Source organism: Aspergillus ambiguus (genome assembly GCF_047715705.1).
Source record: "Aspergillus ambiguus strain CBS 117.58 unplaced genomic scaffold BDV59scaffold_19, whole genome shotgun sequence".
Taxonomy (NCBI): domain Eukaryota; kingdom Fungi; phylum Ascomycota; class Eurotiomycetes; order Eurotiales; family Aspergillaceae; genus Aspergillus; species Aspergillus ambiguus.
The window spans coordinates 270056-291316 of NW_027395532.1; the positions used below are offsets into that span (position 1 = coordinate 270056).

The window sequence follows — 21261 nt, forward strand, 5'->3', positions numbered from 1 at the left end:
AACCCCATGGGCATGTGGACTATAGCCCAGAGGCTCCAGAAGGTTCTCAAATATTTGGAAGTCAAACATTGCGTAAGGAACCCACCCTCCAGCAGCCCTCGCAATAGCCTCAGGTGCAGTGGTCATGAATCTAATAGGAAATAAATAAGGGTGCTGCAGGTGTGGTCTATCCTCAGACGTATATATATAGAAAGGCTCGTCCAGGGCATACATCTGTCTGTCAACCGGGGACCTGCTCCTCCGTTCTGGGGGAACATATCCTTGTTTTGCCTGGCTAATTGCCATGCGGAAACGCCGAATCATCTCCTGCGGCTGCCTAATGTACCGGTCCCTCAAACGCTGGGGCATTTCCGCAATTTGCTGTGCAATGAAGACATCCACATTCTGTTGGTAATGCTTATACATCAAGTCTCGCCACAAAAGGTCATTGCGATGCATACCCAACATCATGTTGCTCATAATGGTCCGCTTCGTAGCTGCTGTCAGAGGGATGCGAAGCCATCCCAGATATTATTTGGCTTCTTAGCTGCGGGATATTTTCTTCAGCCGCGAGTAGCCATAATGCGTTGTTGCTGAAACCGAAAGGCCGACTGTCGATGAAATTTATGACTAGTGTCTAAGGCGGTGTTCACAAAGGCTTCACATTGATAACTGGAGTCCGATGTTGATAACGTGTCTCCTGCTATAAGGATTTTAGAACCGACGTTGAGACTTCGCGGCTCTGAGGTATATACTTATTATAGGGTATATCTGAAGCAATTATTCTACATTTCTATTTGGTCTTAGGATAAAAGTGTTAGTATCCACACAAAGCACGCGCGTGGGAGATTCTTTTCATCTACGAGTCATCCATTCTGTGCCCCATTTATACCCTCGTTGATCTTCGCAGGTAACAAGTTTTGACACCTTTGCTTGTTTATTCTGTACATGTTGATTGCTCGAGTTACACTAGTGGTTAACTTAGTTACAAGCCTAGCGAACATCCTGAGGACACGATTGGCACCTTCCAGCAGCAGATCACAGTCCCGTACTGCTAATAAGTATGAGATATATGATCTCTCGGCGAAGAATCTAGTAGAATGTTGAAGATTCTGGAAGACTCAAGACAATTCGAAGCACATGCGAAGCTGTAAGAGCTAAACTTAATTGGGAATTGGGATTCCAACTGTAGTTTATGTACTCCGCACTCCCGGTCTCTCTGACCAGCCGCGTCATCCCCAAGAACATCGCTACTCCTGAAGAGATAATCCACTTGATTTACCAAAAGTCATAGAAGCCCCCGAGAAGAACAATCGTGATAACATGACTTCAATCTCTGCCGGCTCTTGTCTTTGTGGAACTGTGAAGTGTACAGTATCCGGCGACCCTAAGCGAAGCATGCTTTGTCATTGTAACAGCTGTCAAAATGTGACAGGATCAGCATTTATGGCAAACTGTATGTTTAGGGAAGATATAAGTATTGTCACGAATCCTTATTTACTGTGCGAAAACTAATCATTGATAGCAAATACAAATGACCCAGAGGAAAGAATCCCTAAAAGTCTACGATGATAGGGCAACGTCTTCTGGACAAACTCTCAAACGCAGCTTCTGTGGTATATGTGGATCAAACCTTTTTATCCAAGCCGATGTACTACGAGCAGCTGAGATGGTCATCGTTACAAGTGGCACTATTGAGAACAAATCAGGGCTGCATCCAGATGTGGAATTTTACTGTCAGGACCGGAGGGGTTGGCTCTCCGCCATTTATCAAGCTGAACAAAAGGAGACGCAGTGAGGTAAATCACAAATGTGGGGTGTGGGATTTTTCCACGTTGGGTAGGTTTTCTTGAACGGGTATCCATGGAGTCAAGCGGAAACCCAGAAACCAGTCACAACAGCGAGAACGTCTTTTTTATCTGAAAAAGGCTCCCTGGAATCTATTTACCGTTATTTTGGAGGGTGTGTATGATTTCCACTAACTGCGAATACACAGAGTCCATTTCAGAGGCTGTGTCTTCTCGGATTACAACCCGAAGAACATCAGTATCTTCTCCGTCAGCTACACTACCTTTGAGTATGTAGTCTGAAAATATTAGCTTCTCTAATTGCGATTAAAAGATCTTCAAAGGAAAACTCACGAGGGATTGCGAATCCTTTCTCAAACATAATGTCTCCCATTTCCGATAAACTGACCCATGGAAAGTTTTCCCGGAATGCAGGTGACAGTTTGAACACTATGATAGGTAGGCCCAATGGTGCCCAGGATTCGGCATGCGGCCGACACTGAGAAAATCTGTGCGTAGAGACGTCTTGACATGGACCGCGCTCACTTTTCTTAGGCGATCGCAATAACGGGCTTACACATGTAAAATATCCTGTCTGCTCAAGCCGACGGCCCCATAAAGTGGCGGTTCGTAGCAAAGATGTTATCTTCTCGGTATACCCCTCTCTCCCGAGACGAAGGAAGTTGAAGTACTGGACGAGAACCGCAGCATGTGATCGTGAAAAGCTGAGAGTGAAAGCTGTCTGTGCCCCACGGAGATAACTAGATTCTACCAAGAGACTTGAAGGGAGACAGGAGATATCTCTCCACACCAGCCAGCCGATCGCGCAGGGAGAAAACCCAAATTTATGACCTGAGGCATTGATGGATTGCACCCGCCGAATGCGAAAGTCCCTATATATTGACAGATGTTAGCAATGGATATAAGGGGGAAGCAATCCGAGAAGTAGAGGGCTTCTCACCAAATGAATTGTTCCGCTCCAAGGGCAAATGGGGCGACAAATCCACCACTCGCCGCATCGATATGGATTGGCACGTTTCTTCCAGTTCTGACTTCGTAGGCATCTAAATGCCTAGATACTTCAAGGATCGGATCGTAATGCCCGGTGTAAGTACTACCTAGGGTGAGGAAAACGCCAACTAACAGAGTTAGTCTTAGGAGAGTGTTTAGGACGCAAGGCTTTTTACCTGTTTCATTGTCAAGCTTATCCTCTAGCTGATGAACATCAAATACATATTTACTTTGAGCAGTGACAGGTATCACCCTGGCCTCGAGATCGAAGTACGCTGCAAATTTGAAGACGCATGCATGGGCATTGGATCCAATTATCACGTTTAGCGGTCGGTTACATGATTGATGTCTTTCTTGCCATGAACGTTTCATGGCCAACCCGGCTAGCATAACGGACTCAGAAGACCCGGTTGTAGCTGTTCCGAATGGGGTGTCGCTAGCTTGTCTGCCCCAGAGGTCGGCAATCATGGAAACACATGATTGCTGATATCTGATATTACCTTTTAGCATGTCGCAGGACTGAACTATGGTTAAAATCATTATACCTTGATAGAGTAGCATATTCCTCAACACAGGCCTGGTTTTTATGGAAGTTTGCTGCAGTCATAAGGGTTGCCTCCGCACCGTGGCTAGTGGTAATGAAGCTAGAGGTACCTAGGTGTCAGGACCGAAGTGGGAACCCCCCGCCCAAAAAAGAGAAATTTGAACATACCTTCCTAGATTTCTAGATGGAAGTATGTCGTTTTGCATCTCATTATTTATTTTCTTGGCCACGAAAGGTGACGAGGCTCCATTGGAAGGGAAAGAACAATCCATCAGTGCGGGATTCGGACTTGAGTGGAATGAGGCTAGCTAGGTTTTTAGGACCCCAAGTTCACGGGATACCTGCATTAAATATAAGAGATGACTAAATATCCTTCGGTGTTCAAGATTGCTAATGTCAGTATTTTCTTCGATGGTGCAATCCCAATTGTTCTTGCTGCTAGAAACCCGCGGTGGCTGTCTGAGCCCCAGTTCGCCACCGTTTCTGGGAACATGCATTACTGATATTATTGAGTGACAAATGCATTTTTCATATTCGAACACTCATATCCTATCAATGGTTAGAATTAATTAATTGAGCATTCTCTTTGGGTCACACAAAGAGCAAGGGATGTAGCAAGTGAGATTGAGCGGTTTATGTTGCTACGTATGCTTGGTTTAGTCACATCATATTCTGTCAGAGGTCTAACCACATATGTGTACCTACTGTATATGGGCTGTAATGGGGTGCTTGCTCTGGAGTCTTTGTCATATTTTTACCACACGCCTAGAAATCGCTATCGAGTTTTCTCTATGCACGCTGTAGAACCGATGGGCCTATCATGTTGCCATATCTTTCCAAGCTTAATTTTATTCTGCTTAGCAGATATATCTCTTGGATGGTAGAAACTATATGTTGGACACACTGGAAATAACTGTATCTTCCTGTAGATACTAGTTTCGTCTTTCACCATCACTGTCCGTGACGCCTTCGGACCACCGAGAAGCCTAGAATTGTTTGTTACTTCGCATATTCCCTCATATGGCAAAATACGTACGACAAACAAGGGCGAGCTGATCTCAGCCGCAATCAGTGACCGGCTGTGATCGGATTTCTTAACTTTGATGGTCGGTGACGATGCCGGTTTACTGGTCCATTTTACGTACCGATTCTTTTCTGCAGATACTTTAAGTTTAGTAGAGCCTGCTTACCTGTATATCTTAACTTTGATCGTAGGTGACCATGCCGGTATGCTGGCCCATTTTACGTACCGATCCTTTTCTGCGGATACTTTAAGTTTAGTAGAGCCTGTTTATATGTATATTGGGTAGTTCAGTGTTGCTAATGGAGCGTCTTGCAGGATGCTATAGATCGGAACTGGGCCAATCCGTATATTAGGTTATATCCTTTTCGCTAACAAAGAGTCCAACAGAGAGTGAAAATTTACCATATAGGAAAAGACCAGATCTGCACAGCGAGAACCTTGCTTAATCCTTTTCCAAACTGGGAAAATTGCCGGAAGCCGCAAGTATCCCGATTAGGAAATTCTCCACCATGGCATCATACCATGGAGAACATAGCAACAAGTATAAAAATCCCAACCACGCACTACGTGTAGGCACTATGTGAGGCAGTTACCCCCCATTTTTAAAAGTCACAGAATTTTATCGATTGGTACCTTTCCGGATTAATCCCTTAGACATGTGCCGGGACACCCCCTCTTGCACAAATGAGTCTGGCTTGTTGGAGCAGGGAACGGCCACGTACACTGCCTGTCATGCCATTACGCACCCAGACATACCGTTTAGAATATACGAGAGCATTCTTCTCAGCTCATGGGTGGCCGTGATTTGTGGTTATTACAATGAAAGCAAGATTGGTCTGGGCAACGTTCGAGTTAAGCCAAGTGAGGCCATGGATGGTTTTAGCACAATAGGCTACACATCGCTCAAACCTGATAGATCCATGTCTATTCGACACCTGCGATCAAATATTGTCCAGTTGGAACGAAGTCTACCATTGGTAAATTTGAGCGACGTCAAGGATGAGTGTCTAGTGGTTACGCTGCCCCCTGTGAAAGAAAATGGAGCCGAGAAAAACCTAGTTTCTTCCGTATTGCAAATTGCTGGGATAATTAAGGTGCGAAGAAAAGCTGAAGATGTTTATAATTGGACGCTGACAATATTTAGCCCAGATTAATGTTAGCCATTCAACCTTCGGGCGAGAATGCTAGGGTCAATCTCAGCTCTCACTCCGAGAAACCTTCAGGATTCCGCTTATGTGGCATTCTTGATAGCTTGAAGAAGGCCGTATACACCTCTATGTATAACCCTTCGCAAATACTGTCAAACATTGACATCGTCTCCAATTATGACATGAGGCGCCTGAAACGATGGGTAGTGAAACCCACCTTCGAGGGGGCGACCACGATACAGCACCTTATCAACCGACATTATCATGAACGTCCGAATGCACCGGCTATCTCAACAACATCAGAAAGCATTTCATACGAGGAACTCGGAAAACTTTCAGCTATATTGGCTAAAAGTCTACGAGCAAAGGGAGTGGGATCAGGAAGCAAAGTTGGATTTTGTATGGAAAAATCATCTGACGCGGTGGTTGCTCTTATAGGCATCCTCCGTGCCGGTGCTGCATATGTGCCGATCGATATACATTGCCCCACGGACAGAATGGAAAACATCATCGACAAAGCCAGCATAAAACATATGGTGGTCGATGGCCATATGCCGAGACATGACATGGGCATCGAAGTCACTAATGCCGAGTCACTCAGGGAAGGTCTTCCTCCTTCGGACTGGACTACAGAACACGCAGGAAACCCCAGTGATGCCGCGTATATTATGTTTACCTCGGGGAGTACAGGCACACCTAAGGGGGCAGTCCACATGCAGCAAGGAGTGGCAGGAGGTCTTCTGGAAGTGGCCAAGGCATTTGGACTGGGAGTTGAAACCAGATTCCTACAGTATGCAGCATTCTCATTCGATGCTAGCATTTGTGAGATATTCGCACCTCTGGTAGTTGGCGGTACTGTATGCGTGCCGTCACAGCAAGAACGGCTAGAAGGCCTCCAATCGGTGATGCGCCAGCTCAAAATCACCGATGCCTCTCTGACACCTGTGATCGTTCGACAACTTGAGCCTGCTAAGACACCACATCTTAAGCATCTTTACATAGGGGGCGAAGCTCCAAGTGCAGAGATAATAAATTTGTGGTCTGAGCAGGTACGACTCAGTAATATCTACGGCACAACAGAGACCGGAGTGTGGGATACTATAAATTTGCATTTGAAGAATGGAGATGACCCTAAAAATATTGGAAGAGGAATTGGTACAACATGCTGGATTGTTGATCCTTCCAACATCGAAAAACCGCAGCCGGTCGGCGTGGAAGGCGAATTAGTTATACAGAGCCCTTATATCGGCAGGGGCTATCTTGACAACGACGAAAAGAACGCATCATCATTCACCTTAGCTCCGGCTTGGGCTCAAAATCTCTCTGGATGTCTGGATTCTCGAATATATCGTACGGGAGATTTGGCCAAATATAACAGCGATGGAACCATCCTGTTCCGCGGCAGACAGAGCGGTTTTGTCAAGCTCCGGGGTTTACGGATCGAGCTCGGAGAAATCGAATCCTGTCTGAATTCCCTGTTCCCGTCAGGAAAATCGGCAGTAATCTTGGCAAAAATGGAAGAACAGGGTAATGATGCAGAACTGGCTGCTTTTGTGGAAGCGCCGATGAATAGCAGTATCCTGCTAGCGGATCATATTCAAGAGAAACTATCGAAAACTTTGCCGCGCTACATGATACCAACAATCGCCATTCCGATTGAGAATATGCCGTTGACTGAATCCAAAAAAATTAGTCGACAAGAACTACGACGCCGTCTTGCGGATATGTCTGCCTCTGCTCTGCTTGCCTTCCGTCCTGGGGGCTCGTCTGTGAGGAGATCGAAGCAGATCGACCCTGCACGATCATTCGCAATCCAAATTGGCCATACCATTATTGACATGGTAGGCTGTAAAGAAGATACTACTCTGGAATCTCTACGTGGACGTGACTTTCCACTGTCGAGCGTGGGATTAAACTCGGTCCACTTAGCTTATCTTTCTGGGTATATTCGCCGTAATTGGGGGTTTCCAGTGACTGTAGGAGATCTACAACGGCCGGGAATGACAGTCTGCGATATCGAGCAATTGGCCGTGAATGGAGAATGCAGGCCACCGAATCCGAAATCGATTAACACTAATATTTTGGAAAAGCTACGAGAGATGAAACCTGTGGAAGAGCTGCACCCTGAACCCCCGAAGCTGACGGTGCTATGTACCTCAATCACAGGCTTCCTTGGGAGTCAAATACTGAGGTCGCTATTGGAATGCTCGAATGTCGGTCAAATTATCAGTATCGTTCGAGCGGACTCCGAGAGAAAGGCCCTAGAAAGGGTCAAAGAGCAGGCTGTTATTGGAAAGTGGTGGCGGGAAGAATTCAATTCCAGAATCGCCATATGGATAGGGGATCTGGGTCAACCGAATCTAGGTCTAGAACCCAAGTTTTGGCGTATGTTCAGAGGAGACTCGGGACATACTTCTATTGATGCCGTAATCCACAACGGTGCCAGAGTGAACTGGTTGGAAACGTTTGACACATTGAAGCCGACAAATGTCAATAGTACCGTGGAGATCCTTAGAGCTGTTTCGAACATGCCAAATCCCTGCTCATTGACGTATATTTCCGGAGGCTATCTTCCTTCACCAGCTGAGGCCAAGGAAGAGATCGCACATAAGCTATCGCATGCCAGCGGATACGACCAGACAAAGTTTCTGTCTCGACTGATTCTGGAAGATTATAACGCCCACCTTAACAAGATCGGCAATGCAACAATGCATCGGGCCCGGATAATCCAGCCTGGATTTATAGTGGGCACCACGAAAGAAGGCATCGCTCAAACTGAAGATTTCTTGTGGCGCTTAGCATACACTATTCTTGAAATTGGTACCGTCAGTGAGAAATTGCGAGAGGCCTATATCCCAGTTGCTGGTGTTGACCAAATTTCATCCTTGGTGGTTCAGAGCATCCTGAGTGGCGCAATGGATGAGATAACTGACTGTCGAGATGGCATCCACTTCTTCCATTTTTGCGATATATTAAGTGCAAAGACTGGAAAAAAAATCTTGATGGAGGACCATGACAAGTGGTTGGAGTCTGTCAAATCTAACATTGAAAATGCTACATTGGACCACCCATTCCTCCCAGTATTGGACTGGTTCGAGGAGAATTACTGGCAATTTAGCCCGGAAGCGTGCTCTCCAGCGGAGCTGTTGTTTGACACAAGGGACGTGTATGCAGCGATTGAGAAAAGTGTAGAATACTTGGTGAACATTGGCTATTTGCCAGCTGCAACCACACATTCGGAGTATCGAGCCCCCAACAGTGTGCCTGTTTTCCGCAGGTCAAGTCGATAGTTTTGTTGTTTGTTGAGATCTGCCGTTTTTCGTTTCACCGAACAGTCTTGGTCGTCCTAGTGCCGATATATACACTTCTGAGACGTTGCAGACTATCTCAACATTTGTGGCGGAAAAGCTGCAATGAGAGCTACTATTGTCATTCCTTATTTGTTCGCTAGTACTCTATAGTGTTTCTGGGAACGTCTCCTTTCATAAGATATAAAATGAAAATGTACAGATACACAACGTAGAAAAAAGGAAGACAGGAAAATGGGTATCATGACAACAAAATATATGCACAGAGCTCATCTTATGAACACCTGCTAGGCGCCAATCTAAGGGAATTGGGTGCAGACTCATCCCCGTTCCCTATTGTCGGCGTATGAAGCAAAATACCAGCCGTTTCTGCATCCGTATCTAGAGGCCCCTGGCTCTGGTTTCTTCGTGACGACGAGCTCCCCCAGCCATCATTTTTCGACCAGGAGGTTGGTGCTCCTTGTCCTAGAATAGGACGAGTCCAACGGAGTAAAAAGTCAAGAACGGATTTAAGGGTAGGAATTGTACCGCAGAATATGATGACGAAGAGCTCGCTAGTAGTCCAGATGAAGATATAGAACGTTGCCCATGTGAAGTCGACCCTGTCAGCAAGCCGAGGAAGATGAGATGTTTTGATTGCCGAGAAGATGGATGACCTAAGAGTTCGATGATGAGTATTGGAATCCGCACGCTTCATGACAAGGATCAGCTAACAGGATATTCAGGGCGAAGACCATAGATAATTGAATCTTCTCCAGCTGTGTCATTTGCAATCGGAAGAATATTGATGATGGCACCAGCGAAAGGCTAGCATCGACAAAAGTGTTATATGCTGATTGATGAACATTAGCGAGCTGTCGGCCAGGGTTGACATTCCAACGCACCTCCTGTGAATATCCCATAATTTGCCATGATGCTCGGATTGATGCAGTCTCCTTTGATCGTCGAGTCCCATAACGCAGCGGCTGGATGACATTGCGTCATAGTGAGAATGGCACAAGCAATACTCGTGAGAATAACGAGAACGATGCAAAATGTCCACAGATACATCTTGTGCCAGAACCAACGCGTATTGCCCAATATTCCCAGAAGAAGGGCAGCAATAGAAATTTTGCCGGCACCCAAACCCAGAATGCCAAAAACCTGCCCGGTCCAGTGTATGAGGGTTACACGGCTCACCACGCCCTTCCCCAGTGGAATCAAATCTTTCGTGTGACGCTGCCCGCCATCAACAGAGAGAACTGTGAGTGAGATTGACCACCCATAGAAACATAGCTGTGGTAGATGTCAGCGCCTCTAGATACACAGCGGAAGCTTTTTGACCCCCTACGTACTAGTGAAAATAACATCATGAAGTCATCCCAACCAAAGCTTCGGCGCATTGCACGACTCGCGAATCTCAGGGCGACAGTTAGAGTCGAAAGCCCCGTCATGACCCACAAAACGGTGATCAATTCGGGCCCTCGATCAGGGATGTGAGTGTCAGCCCCCCTTGATTCCATGGCCCCGATATCGTACAGCTGTACGAGCTATTATGCCCGTGAAGGGAGGCATGAAAGACCGCGTATTCAAAGACGTCCGGCATTTATTCCAGCAGGAGTTGGGTCAGAAAGCGCGGAAATTCTCATGAGGAGAACCGTACCGATCCTCTCAGGTTCAGAGTTTCAACCGTGGGGCGCCCTTCATATTGTCAAAAGATCGAATTTCGCAAAAGGGTGACGATCGTCGGGGTCAAGACGTGGATGCTCAGCGAGGACCTGTTCGTTATGATCCATTAGCCTCGGCAGCAGGAGTTTTCTTGCTTCAGCCCAATGAAAAATCCCTTAATAGAGAGGTCTGGATATTTCCCCCCGCTCTGTGGATGTCTAACTCCAGCCTACTTCTATATGAAGTTAGTACTGTAATCGGGGGATAGCGCACATGGCAATCCGTTACCGAAAGCCCCCTTTTCCTTGGTGCATGTGCGAATCTTGGCAACGAAGCCCCTTAATTCGCCTGCACCGTGGATCACTGCAGATCGACCGAAATTGCCTATCGCATGGGAGGCAGACCACCAGAGTAGTTATTTTGTACTGCGTAGTCAATGCCTAAACAACAGCCCCCAGGTGTCAATTGGTGGATATTTGCTCTGTTTTCCAAGTTTGCCCTGCAGGTCATCCAGCCGATAAAAATGAAAAACTTATACTCAGGCAGGAACCGAATATGGATTTCTACTAGTCGTTTTCTGTTGTTGAATGAAGTCTGAAAGTATCAGCAACTATATGAATTCCAGGAGAGTATCGATTTAGATGATACATGTATGGAGACCAACACGACCTTCCCATGGAAGCTGGATATGAGTCGAACGAGTAGGACGAATACTTCTCTTTAAACAGTCTCGTTGGCAACAGATTGGTCAAATCATTGTCTCCAATCTTCCGACTGCGTGAGATGCAACTTCCAAAAATCTATTGTGATGACCTAAACGGCAAGGCGCCCGCCATCAATAGGCATATTCACACCACTGACGAAAGATGCTTCATCACTTGCCAAATACACAGCTGCCAATGCGATATCATTCGGCTCTGACATACGACCCAATGGCACGGTTTTGGAAAATCTCTCTCGTTCTTCAGGGGTATCGGGAACCCCACTGAACATTTCTAGCAGGCCGGTGGCTCCACGAAGAGGGCAGATAGAATTAACACGAACTCCGTAAGGGCCATACTCGGCTGCAAGTCCTTGGGTAACCTGCTTCGATAAGTATCCACTCCGGAAGATAACATTTCTCATTAGTCACTCACTGTGTTCACAAAACCCTTAGTCCCCCCGTAGAAGACCTGCCCTGGACGCACCCTAGTCCCGGCCACCGATGAGGTGTTCAGAAAAACGCCCTTCTTTCGATCCATGAAATGGGGCATAACCACCGAGACACTCAGGTAAATGCTCTTGATATTGACTGCAACAATGCGATCGAAGTCTTCGTCTGTGACGTCCACACTTGGCTGCTTTCGATATGTTGTACCAGCGTTGTTCACCACAATATCTAGCTTTCCAAAGCGCGAGCTAGCTATTGCCAAGGCTTCCTCCCATTGACTGCGTTTTGTAACATCTAGTGGCATGAAAATAGCCGTACCTGTGCTGCTTGAGCCAGCTTTCGTCATTATTGCCTCCACAACCCGGTTGGCATTGTCAACTGAGATATCGGCCACGAGAACATGGGCACCCTCTGCAGCGAACGCATGGGCGATTGCTTCACCAAAACCTGAACCGGCACCTGTGACAATAGCCACTTTTCCTTCAAGACGACCCATGGTGAAAGCACTGAATTCTTGCTGTTGCCTTATATAACAGTACTAGTGCGAGTGGTGAGATCCATATCATCGATAGGGGACTACCGTGCTCCCTGAATCCGGTGCTAAATGACATTCACGCGGGGAAGATAGCCCCTCATGGACCCTCGGTAATATCTCTCCATAATACGGAGTACAAGAATGCCTATATGAACTACCGACGTCAGGTGCGAGTGACTAGCACCAGTGCCGGTATTGTACCTATTTACCGACCAGACTGAACGTACATAACCGAAGCAGGAGCCTCACCGATAATTCCCCGCGTTTACCCCAGAACGACAATCTATAATTTCAGGATTGTCATACAGAGAAACTGCAGGTGTAGATGGAAAACGATAATATTCCTGGATCATATGACAAGTAGACAGAGTTCAGATACCCAGGGTTATACTTTTAATATCCAAGTACTCGTCCAGAGCATTCATTCCACCTTCCCTGCCAACTCCACTGTCCTTGATACCTCCAAATGGTTGCTCACAGGCACTGATCAGACCAACACGGACCCCAACCATTCCTGATTCTAACGCCTCACTTACTTTCCACACGCGTGAAATATTCTCAGTGTAAATATACGAAGCCAAACCAGCATTAGTTTTGTTGGCCAAAGCAACGACTTCATCATCCGCCTGAAAGGGGACTAGAAAGGCCAGAGGACCGAAGGTCTCTTGTTGCATAAATAGCATATCGGGCGTCGCACGAGTAATCACGGTCGGTGCGCAAAAATTTGGTCCTTTACCTGTGGCTGCATCAGACGGGGACCCAATGTATGAGACCTTTGCGCCCTTTCTGAGTGCATCGTCTAGTTGTACTCGAATTTTATCCATAGCCTTGCCGGAGTAAAGAGGACCATAATTGACTGAGTGATCCCAAACTGAGCCATATCGAAACGTCTCGGTTAGACGTTGAGCTAAAGTTGATGCAAAAGAGTCCATGATACTTGAATGCACAAAGACGCGATTTGCGCAGACGCATGTCTGCCCTGAGGACCGGAATTTGGATGCAATTAGGCCTAGATTGTCAGAATCAGTATGGCTAGCCCTGCTAGATATTTTGGTACTACTAACCGTCTACGGAACTAGAAATATCAGCGTCATCAAATATGATAAATGGAGCATTGCCACCAAGCTCCATGCTTGTCTTCTTGAACGTTTTGGCGCATTCTGCATGTAGGTATCGGCCAACAGCCGTCGAACCAGTGAAGCTAACATGGCGCACCAATGGATGAGATGTCACTTCATCTCCAAATTCTGCCGTCAATTCAGGGTCTGATGTAATAATATTGAGTACCCCTGGAGGCCCTCCGGCACGTTCAAACAACTTCGCAACGGCAATGGCACACAATGGAGTTTCTGGAGCTGGCTTACAGACCACCGTGTTACCTGCAGCAATTGCTGCGCCGACTTTACGAGTGATCATAGCAACAGGAGAATTCCAGGGCGTAATAGCCGCTACTACACCCTGTGGTTGTTTAATGGTAAAAATGCGATTGTTTCCTTTCGCAGCCGGAATGGTCTGTCCGGTCGACTGCTCGATGCAAGACTCGAACCAGTCTAAGAAGTCAGTGCCGTACTTCACTGTCCCAAGTGACTCGGTGAATGGTTTCCCTAGTTCTAATGTGCATATGGCTGCTAGATCATTCTTATTCTCACGGATGAGGTCTGCCCAACGGCGAATGAGCCACCTTCTCTCACGATTTGTGGTCTTTCGAAATTGCTGGAAGGCTTCCTGAGCAGCTTCAATTGCACGCTTAGTCTCAGCGCGTCCAAGATTGGCCACATGGCAAATTTCCTGGTTGTCCTCAGGATCTAGGTAGGACGTTAGTAGAAATTTGAGACGGTAGATGAAAACTCACCATACACAGGGAAAGTCCTTCCATCATCTGCTACCATCCATTCTCCATTTATAAATGCTCGATTATCCAGCAAAGTGCTGTCACAGAACTGTAGACATGAGTTAGGTAACGATTGTATTGAAAGGGCTCTTGTATGACTCACAGAATATGGTATATTTTTGAGGAGTATATTCGGCGTCATAATGAAGTTATCTAAGGATGGTGTTATGGGTGGCCGGTTTGGTTCTGGTACAGGTAGACACAACGTCGAAGGCGTCGTTACAAAATACGGAAGTACGCACTAGGGACCATTTAAATGTTTATTACTCTTGTTATCGGCATATAATAATAGCCTATTTAATACCCGAGGTTACTTGTCCATGAGGGGTAGACATTTGGTACCCAGGACGTTGCATTGATCGTGGCATTTGTTGACTAGTAACCCATCCCCGCGTTCTAATACTCCGCATCACTTCAAATATAACTGCCAGTAAGTATCTATGCTTTGACTCAGTGAATCCATAGACAACGTCCAACGAGGGATAAATGCTATCTGAAGGTTGTGCCTTCACTTTATCTTAACTCGATCGTCTCATGAATATGAAGTTTATGTCCGTACAATCTACGTTCTTGAGACCAATGTAAGGTAGATGTCCACAGGAATCGTAATACAAACCATCTCCTTGAGTTCAAACCACTAACGTTTTGGGTTATCTTTCTGCTCGACAATAAATAGGTTTGACCCTAGCCATCCCAAAGATACAAGGAATGCATTTATGCGTCGATAGGCTGATATGGAGATCCGTATTCAAAATATGCTATGTGGCCGAAATATACCTGGGTAGTTGTTTAAGAGCAGTGTTTTTTTTATTGTCAGGTATGCCGACCTTATTGCAGGATGGCGACGATGATTCTCGGTCTATGATATCGCAAGTCTCTAGCCTAGGGTGAGAAATATCGTATGACATGGGTTAGGCACGTAAAAGTTCAATTTGCTGCCTGTCAGGTACATAAACAGTGATAGACATCCTTCCATGGGCAATTGTAAAGCAGAGGTCAGATACTAGACTTTTGCCCAACCGAGCCATGTAGTATAGGCCCGGAAACCTTCCCTCAAAAGCTCACACAGTACAGCATCATAGTACGTGGAATTAGATGAAAGAATTATGCACCTCCTAGCAAGTCCAAGACGTTAAGAAGCAAATGTCTGCGCGTTTTGGGTGGCGATTTGTTTAGACCCATTGCAGAATACACAGCCATCTGCGCACTGCGGACACTGTATTCCATGTTCAACGTAGTATCCTCGGGAATCTCAACATATTGCCCTAGCAATGTGAGATTCTTAGTTTGTGGGGGCACGACCTTCGGGCGATGGTCTGGCCCTCGCGGCAACATTGGCGCAGTAGCAAGAGGCATGAGACAAGGAATCGTGTTCGCCCGAGGGAGGAGGTCATCCAGCGAGAACCCCATATGTGAGAATACCTCTGTTGCAATTTCCCTTCCCGAGCAGCGAGACATAGGCTTAGGAACAAAGTTCCCAGTCGCATCTGGATGTAGTCCGTAGCCCCATACGATTGCCACATCAAGGGGCTGGTCTGTACATAGTGGCTGATATGGAACACTGATACTGAGGCCCCAGTTGCTGTCAGTAAAGGACAGCAATGCGCCAGTACCAGGGCTATCCCCAGTAGTCTTCTCATACTGCTTGAGGAAGTCGGAATTTTTCAGGGTAATTGTGAACGATTCAATAGCTGTGTGACGAGGGTTCTGGGTGAAATGGAATGGGTCACCAAAAGCAGGAGACTTGTGCATTAGATCAATCCACAGCGACCAGTCATTGTCAATGAGGTCAGACGCTTTTTCTGGTATGTTAGGAGGCGCCTCAAGGTTGGAACCCGACTGCGAGCCAGAGTTTGGAGAGCCCACAGTAACCATAACAAGGTCTTCGGGATCAATTTCGACCACCTTGTCCCCCTCCTCTTTCTGTAGCACAATCTGGGCTACAGTCGTCTGTTGAGATTCTGGGTCCACTTTCAATTTAGATACTCGAGTATTGAAGTGGAAGTCAACACCTTGTCCTTTAAGATACTCAGTGACCGGCATGATAATAGATTCATAAATAGTGTACTTGGTCCGGTCAAGTGCTCTGACATTATTGAGGTCTTCAATGTCACCCAAGTGCTTTCGCAGACATCTGCGGAGCTCGAGGATGCTATGCCAGGGCTGAAGGGCAAATCTAATTATAAACATGTGAGCTCAACCAGCTATGGGGAGCATAACGTCGTTGGCAAAGCACTCACGTAGTAGACCATAGTGCCCAGAAGTTGGTCTTGAAAAAGTGCTCATCGAAGTATTCTTCAATGCGTGTCGCACCCAGAGACTTTTCAGCTTCTAGCATGATTTTGATCAATTCCATTCGATAACGGGGGCCAATCTGAAGATCGGAAGCGTCAACCCTCTGGGGCCCATTCTTTCCTTGCTTCAACAATCGGGTAATCGCGGTTTTCTGTGGACGATTAATGACGTCGTAGTTCTTAATAGACTCCAATAATGATGTTTTTGGGTCTTGAGCTGATGGTATAAGAGACAAGAACTCCTCAACACAACGGTCATGGAAGTAAGGAAGGCATCCGGTATAGAGAAGATATCCATTTTCGGCATTACCACAGCTTTTTATTCCTCCTCCAGTTGAGGGGTGTACATCCACAACATGGATATTTTGAGCTGGGACCTTTGCTTCCCGAATGAGATGAACTGCTGCTGACAACGACGCAACGCCACTGCCAATCAGCCAGACTTGAGTGTTCTCTGGGCTTCGATAAGGCATAATGTGTATGCAGACAGGTTTGTGTTGGCGAGTTGAAATAGATACCTGCAATTAGTTACTTACTTTAGCCTAGAAATAGAGGAAGAGGGCAGAGGGGTCCGCTTAAATCATGATCACCCCACTTGTTCAGATTTAGACGACGTAAAATCTACGACCTGATTCCATGACGGAGGTAGTAGGACGTATTGGGGGTAGTATGATCGGCTAGTATTGGATGTGTTAAACCGGTGTAGAGCGAAAAGTATGGGGAACGGCGGTAATTTGCTGGAATGATATTCATTGATTGAACATCGAATCGACTAGATCGTTTCGCTTCATGACTCCTAGTGGCTATTCGTCGAAAACAAAGGATTTCCGACCAAGCATTTTGCGTTCCCTTTTCTTCCCATAACAAAGTTTGGCTTGTCGATCGGGAGAAACATCCGGGTCCAGAGTGCCACCCAGGTCTGATTAAGAGCTCCAATTCGCTCTTGTTGGTTCCTCCCAGGAATAGGCTGGGAATTTGATGGTCCCGGCGAGCCACCTACGCGAGGTGAGCAAATCCACGTCATGAGAGATACATAAATACGTGTAAGCTACTATTCCTAATATCATGAAGCATTCCTGAGGGACTAGGATATCTAGGACCCCACCATCTCACGGTACACATTCCCATGACAACGGTCATCAGTGCCTGCCCTGATGCGAAATATCATGCTTGACTGGCATCCAATTCACTCACTTCGATTGGTACTTCGGGATTTCCAAAGATACTCAGTACCATGGCGGTAGTACCAGGGGACTCACCAGCGCCCATCCTCAAATGATGCTGATATCCTTTAAAATAGAGCCCTGACAATTCCAACCAACCCAAATCAAATTATACAAACTCCCGTTGGAGGGTAGCACCGGTGTTATTATTGATATGCGCAGGCTTCTACATAATCGTCGCAATCTGGTAAGATAGCGTCTATGCGGGCTCTTGTGTACATGGGGCTTATTATTCAATATTTCAGGCTACTACTGAAATCATTTTACACTGTATATCAAAGCCGAATGGATAGTGTTGAGGTACATAGTGCTGGAAGTGCAGCACCTCAAAATGTGGAAAGAAGAAGAATGTTAGAGGTGGATGCCCCAACAAGACTTTTACGGACATGGTGGTTATCTGTACGCCATGGAAAATCCCCACCAAGCGAGAATGATTATTCTTTTATGTGGTATGTTATCCATTCATGAATTCACAATATCTTACTGACCGCTATAGTGCAATTTGTCTTGAACATGTCCTTATGGGTAACACTGTCCATGCACTGGGATGTCGGCATGTTTTCCACAGCCAGTGTCTTGAGAACTGGTTTTTAGAAGGCCACAACAATTGTCCATTATGCCAGAGGTCATTCTGCAGGTTGACAGATGCGGCTTTTGATAGTCTTGTATGATAGTCGGGGGCATTCTAGCCGAAAAAGAACATAGGGACCAGAATAGGAGATGATTATATACTGTTATGGCACGGGAATCTTTCACTGGTTGGGTAGAAGATACCCACATCGGCTCAATGAGCCCCCGCGTGTGGTGTGCGGCGTCGATTGAGGCGCGTATTCATGCAGCATCAGGCTCCAGTCACAAAACTCAAATATTAATCAGAGTGGGGGCAAACACTCTTAATATTCAGCTCAATAATATTACTGTTCAGTCCCGCTGCCTTTGCCCAGTCGGTTCGCTAATCTCTTCATTGCTGCTATCTTACTCTCTGCTATGATGGCAATTGCATACCTATTTACAAGTGCTGCCCTTGTTTTCCTCTTTGTGTATAAGCGGTTAGCGTACCTGTATTTTGGATCACCATTGGCAAAGATCGCTAATGCACACTGGACTGTACCCCTCTCAGAAAGCTGGATCGAAAGAAAACGGAGGACGGGCCAAGAGGTTGCCACAATCTATGCCCTACATCAAAAGTACGGGCCAGTGGTACGACTGGGTCCCAAAGAATTAAGCGTCAATTCTCTTGGTGGATTGAAGACGATATACACTGGCGCGTTCGAAAAGCATCCCTGGTATAGTGATATTTTTATCAACTTCCACACTGAAAATCTAGTGGGGATGACCCACAATATACGCCATGCGCGCCAGAAACGGATGCTGAGCAAAATATACTCGAAATCCTTCTTGCAAGACTCTCCGGATCTCAATGCTATCTCGGAGATTATTATATTCGACCGTCTTTTGCCCGTACTGCAGCGAACGGCGCGTTCTGGTAATATGATCAATGTACTGCCTTTGTTCCAAGCTGTCGGAATGGATTTTACATCAGCCTATATATTTGGAACTAAGAACAGCACGGCATATGTGCTGGAACAAAGCGAATGGGCTTATTGGCTACAGGAATACGAGAAATTCAAGTACCTGAGCCGACAAGAGAGGTATGGGGGCTTTATCGAGACTTGGTGTTTAGATCTCTGCAAGAGAATGCAGCGGAGTGACACTCCATCTTCCGTATGCCGGGATACCGTTGCGGTGGTCTACAAACAGTTGTATCACTGCCTGGAGAGTGATCCCGATGATCGTCCTTTACACCTGGCAGTTGCCTCCGAATTACTCGACCATCTTATCGCAGGCCATGAAACGACTGGGATTACAGTTACGTATATTATGTGGGAACTATCACGTCGGCCTGCACTCCAGAGAGAACTATATCAAGAGTTAGCGATATTGGAGCCATCACTGAAGTGCTCAGGTAGTAGATTCTCATCGTCACTCCCTCCTCCATCTGTGATTGACTCACTTCCCCTACTCGATGCAATTGTGAAGGAAACTCTTCGTCTGCATTCTCCTGCCCCGGCACCATTGCCTAGGGTAACTCCGACATCAAGTGCTAGCATAACACTTGAAGGTTATGGGGGCATCCCAGGAGGAGTCCGCGTGAGCTCCTCAGCCTATTCGCTGCATCGTATTCCAGAAATATATCCCCAACCATTTGATTGGATGCCCGAGCGCTGGCTTCACCCTCAACCGAGCAAGATACACGACATGCGACGGCTGTTCTGGCCTTTCGGGAGTGGGGGACGAATGTGCCTTGGGAGCAACTTCGCCTTGCAAGGTATGCAATGATGGTTTAACGTATAATCCCCTTCTATTCATAGCTGACCAAAGTGTGTGCTAGAAATTAAACTTGTCATTGCTGCAGTTTATACAAATTATATCACCTCGATCTTAGATGACGAAGGGATCGAGCAAGACCATGCGTTCATCTCGCTGCCAAAAGGACGCAAACTTATGCTGAAACTGGACCTAATCAACAAGATTTGAATTGGATAATACCTACTTAGTCTTGGGGCTATCCGACTACCGCCTAGTTCATGTCTTCATAACCTTCTTATTTGTTCCCATAACGCTTTCGGTCATGTCAATATCTTGGGTCCCGAATTCAACTGCTTCGATCCTGCATGTTCCTTCCCGTGAAGGGTCGAATTCATCAACATAATCTGTTGGCTCTTTCCACCCACGACACTTTTCCATTCCGTTTGGTGGCAACAAGTAGCAAATGACGCCGTAGCATCCGAACGCTATCAAGAGCCCAGTTGGATACGCGACGTAGTAGTACCTCTGGATAGAAACCGGTGCCTTGACCCCCATCTGGTTGAGGAATCCGTAGAAGTTTGGTGCGACAGCCACGATATATATGGCGAACGCACGCAGATTCCATCCGGCAAAAAAGTGATACTGTCCTTCCGTATCCATGGTGTACAGGTCTGGGATACGAAGGTTGCCACGTCGGATTAGATAATAGTCGCATATAAGTATTCCCGTGATTGCTGACAGAAATATTTGATACGAGGATAAAAAGTTGATGAAGATAGACGCAGTGGAGAGGAGGTACCAAGGGCAGATCGCGAATGAGAGAACTACTGCACGTGAGCCGATATTACTGCAGCACGGAACAAAACCTACTGGCACATATAAAGAATCCCCGTTTGATAGTGATGTACCTCGGAAGGAGAGCGGCAATATCGTTCCCAGCTCTAAATGCGCGCTTAGCATGTAGTCAAATGTTGTGAATCTCTAACATACGGTATGGAGTTTTCAAAAATTGCTGAGAATATGGATGAGTACACCAGGCCGAGTGCTATAAAGAAACATGCAGCTCTATTTGCTGGAGTGTATCGATCGCCCTCCATGAGGCGATCAAGAAAATTGACAGGATTCCACATGAGCTGACGTGTGGTTAGTTACGGGCAGCGATACAGAGCGGCCTGACTTACTTCGCCAAATATGCTTTCACTTGCTGCTGCGATTACACATCCTAATACCGAAACCAACAAATTTGACACAGGGAAGCTAATGACTTGGCCCAAGAGCACCTCGTTGGGCTGTCGGGTGTATCTCTGCAAATCAGCCGCATTCGCAATGAAAGTACCACAGGCTGCGGTCCCGAGGAATATAAATTTTGTGATCATCCAGGACTTCTCTGGACCATCAAGCTTAGAAGAC

At 46.4% G+C, this 21261-nt stretch overlaps 7 protein-coding genes across 7 annotated transcripts; 3 read left to right on the forward strand and 4 right to left on the reverse strand.

The window, feature by feature from the left end:
* Window positions 1-1227: 1227 nt before the first annotated feature.
* On the forward strand, window positions 1228-2455 carry BDV59DRAFT_180060 (uncharacterized protein). Its single transcript, XM_073690000.1, has 3 exons — window positions 1228-1456; window positions 1505-2225; window positions 2322-2455. Exon 2 carries the CDS (start codon window positions 1514-1516, stop codon window positions 1775-1777), a length of 264 nt encoding a protein of 87 aa, XP_073547256.1. The 5' UTR covers window positions 1228-1456; window positions 1505-1513; the 3' UTR covers window positions 1778-2225; window positions 2322-2455.
* Window positions 2456-4953: 2498 nt separating this feature from the next.
* BDV59DRAFT_208252 (uncharacterized protein) lies at window positions 4954-8925 on the forward strand. The gene is made up of 2 exons (XM_073695169.1): window positions 4954-5439; window positions 5490-8925. Exons 1-2 carry the CDS (start codon window positions 5002-5004, stop codon window positions 8781-8783), a joined length of 3732 nt encoding a protein of 1243 aa, XP_073547257.1. The 5' UTR covers window positions 4954-5001; the 3' UTR covers window positions 8784-8925.
* Window positions 8926-9251: 326 nt separating this feature from the next.
* Window positions 9252-10633, reverse strand: BDV59DRAFT_42831 (uncharacterized protein). Its single transcript, XM_073696362.1, has 3 exons — window positions 10136-10633; window positions 9686-10076; window positions 9252-9633 (listed from the first exon to the last, which is right to left on the reverse strand). Exons 1-3 carry the CDS (start codon window positions 10301-10303, stop codon window positions 9458-9460), a joined length of 735 nt encoding a protein of 244 aa, XP_073547258.1. The 5' UTR covers window positions 10304-10633; the 3' UTR covers window positions 9252-9457.
* A 628-nt stretch (window positions 10634-11261) lies between these two features.
* On the reverse strand, window positions 11262-12094 carry BDV59DRAFT_208254 (uncharacterized protein; the record flags this gene model as incomplete). The annotated part of the gene is made up of 2 exons (XM_073695170.1): window positions 11262-11531; window positions 11585-12094. 2 exons carry the CDS (start codon window positions 12092-12094, stop codon window positions 11262-11264), a joined length of 780 nt encoding a protein of 259 aa, XP_073547259.1.
* Window positions 12095-12504: 410 nt separating this feature from the next.
* On the reverse strand, window positions 12505-14166 carry BDV59DRAFT_208255 (NAD-dependent succinate-semialdehyde dehydrogenase; the record flags this gene model as incomplete). The annotated part of the gene is made up of 4 exons (XM_073695171.1): window positions 12505-13142; window positions 13198-13938; window positions 13986-14073; window positions 14128-14166. 4 exons carry the CDS (start codon window positions 14164-14166, stop codon window positions 12505-12507), a joined length of 1506 nt encoding a protein of 501 aa, XP_073547260.1.
* A 962-nt stretch (window positions 14167-15128) lies between these two features.
* On the reverse strand, window positions 15129-16817 carry BDV59DRAFT_208257 (oleate hydratase; the record flags this gene model as incomplete). The annotated part of the gene is made up of 2 exons (XM_073695172.1): window positions 16265-16817; window positions 15129-16200 (listed from the first exon to the last, which is right to left on the reverse strand). The coding sequence occupies exons 1-2, from the start codon at window positions 16789-16791 to the stop codon at window positions 15129-15131; spliced, it is 1599 nt and encodes a 532-aa protein (XP_073547261.1). The 5' UTR covers window positions 16792-16817.
* A 1670-nt stretch (window positions 16818-18487) lies between these two features.
* BDV59DRAFT_180064 (cytochrome P450) lies at window positions 18488-20362 on the forward strand. The gene is made up of 2 exons (XM_073690001.1): window positions 18488-19870; window positions 19934-20362. Exons 1-2 carry the CDS (start codon window positions 18529-18531, stop codon window positions 20077-20079), a joined length of 1488 nt encoding a protein of 495 aa, XP_073547262.1. The 5' UTR covers window positions 18488-18528; the 3' UTR covers window positions 20080-20362.
* Window positions 20363-21261: the final 899 nt, after the last annotated feature.

What these genes read in the sequence shown, in the direction of transcription:
- BDV59DRAFT_208252 (XM_073695169.1), top strand. Translation starts at nt 5,002, where the DNA reads ATGTGCCGGGACACCCCCTCTTGCACAAATGAGTCTGGCTTGTTGGAG. An exon ending in AAATTGCTGGGATAATTAAG is followed by an intron (nt 5,440 to 5,489) that starts GTGCGAAGAAAA and finishes GACAATATTTAG; the next exon opens with CCCAGATTAATGTTAGCCAT.
- BDV59DRAFT_180060 (XM_073690000.1), top strand. Translation starts at nt 1,514, where the DNA reads ATGACCCAGAGGAAAGAATCCCTAAAAGTCTACGATGATAGGGCAACG.
- BDV59DRAFT_180064 (XM_073690001.1), top strand. Translation starts at nt 18,529, where the DNA reads ATGATGGCAATTGCATACCTATTTACAAGTGCTGCCCTTGTTTTCCTC. An exon ending in GAGCAACTTCGCCTTGCAAG is followed by an intron (nt 19,871 to 19,933) that starts GTATGCAATGAT and finishes AGTGTGTGCTAG; the next exon opens with AAATTAAACTTGTCATTGCT.
- BDV59DRAFT_42831 (XM_073696362.1), bottom strand. Translation starts at nt 10,303, where the DNA reads ATGGAATCAAGGGGGGCTGACACTCACATCCCTGATCGAGGGCCCGAA. An exon ending in TCATGATGTTATTTTCACTA is followed by an intron (nt 10,077 to 10,135) that starts GTACGTAGGGGG and finishes CATCTACCACAG; the next exon opens with CTATGTTTCTATGGGTGGTC. An exon ending in TTATGGGATATTCACAGGAG is followed by an intron (nt 9,634 to 9,685) that starts GTGCGTTGGAAT and finishes TTCATCAATCAG; the next exon opens with CATATAACACTTTTGTCGAT.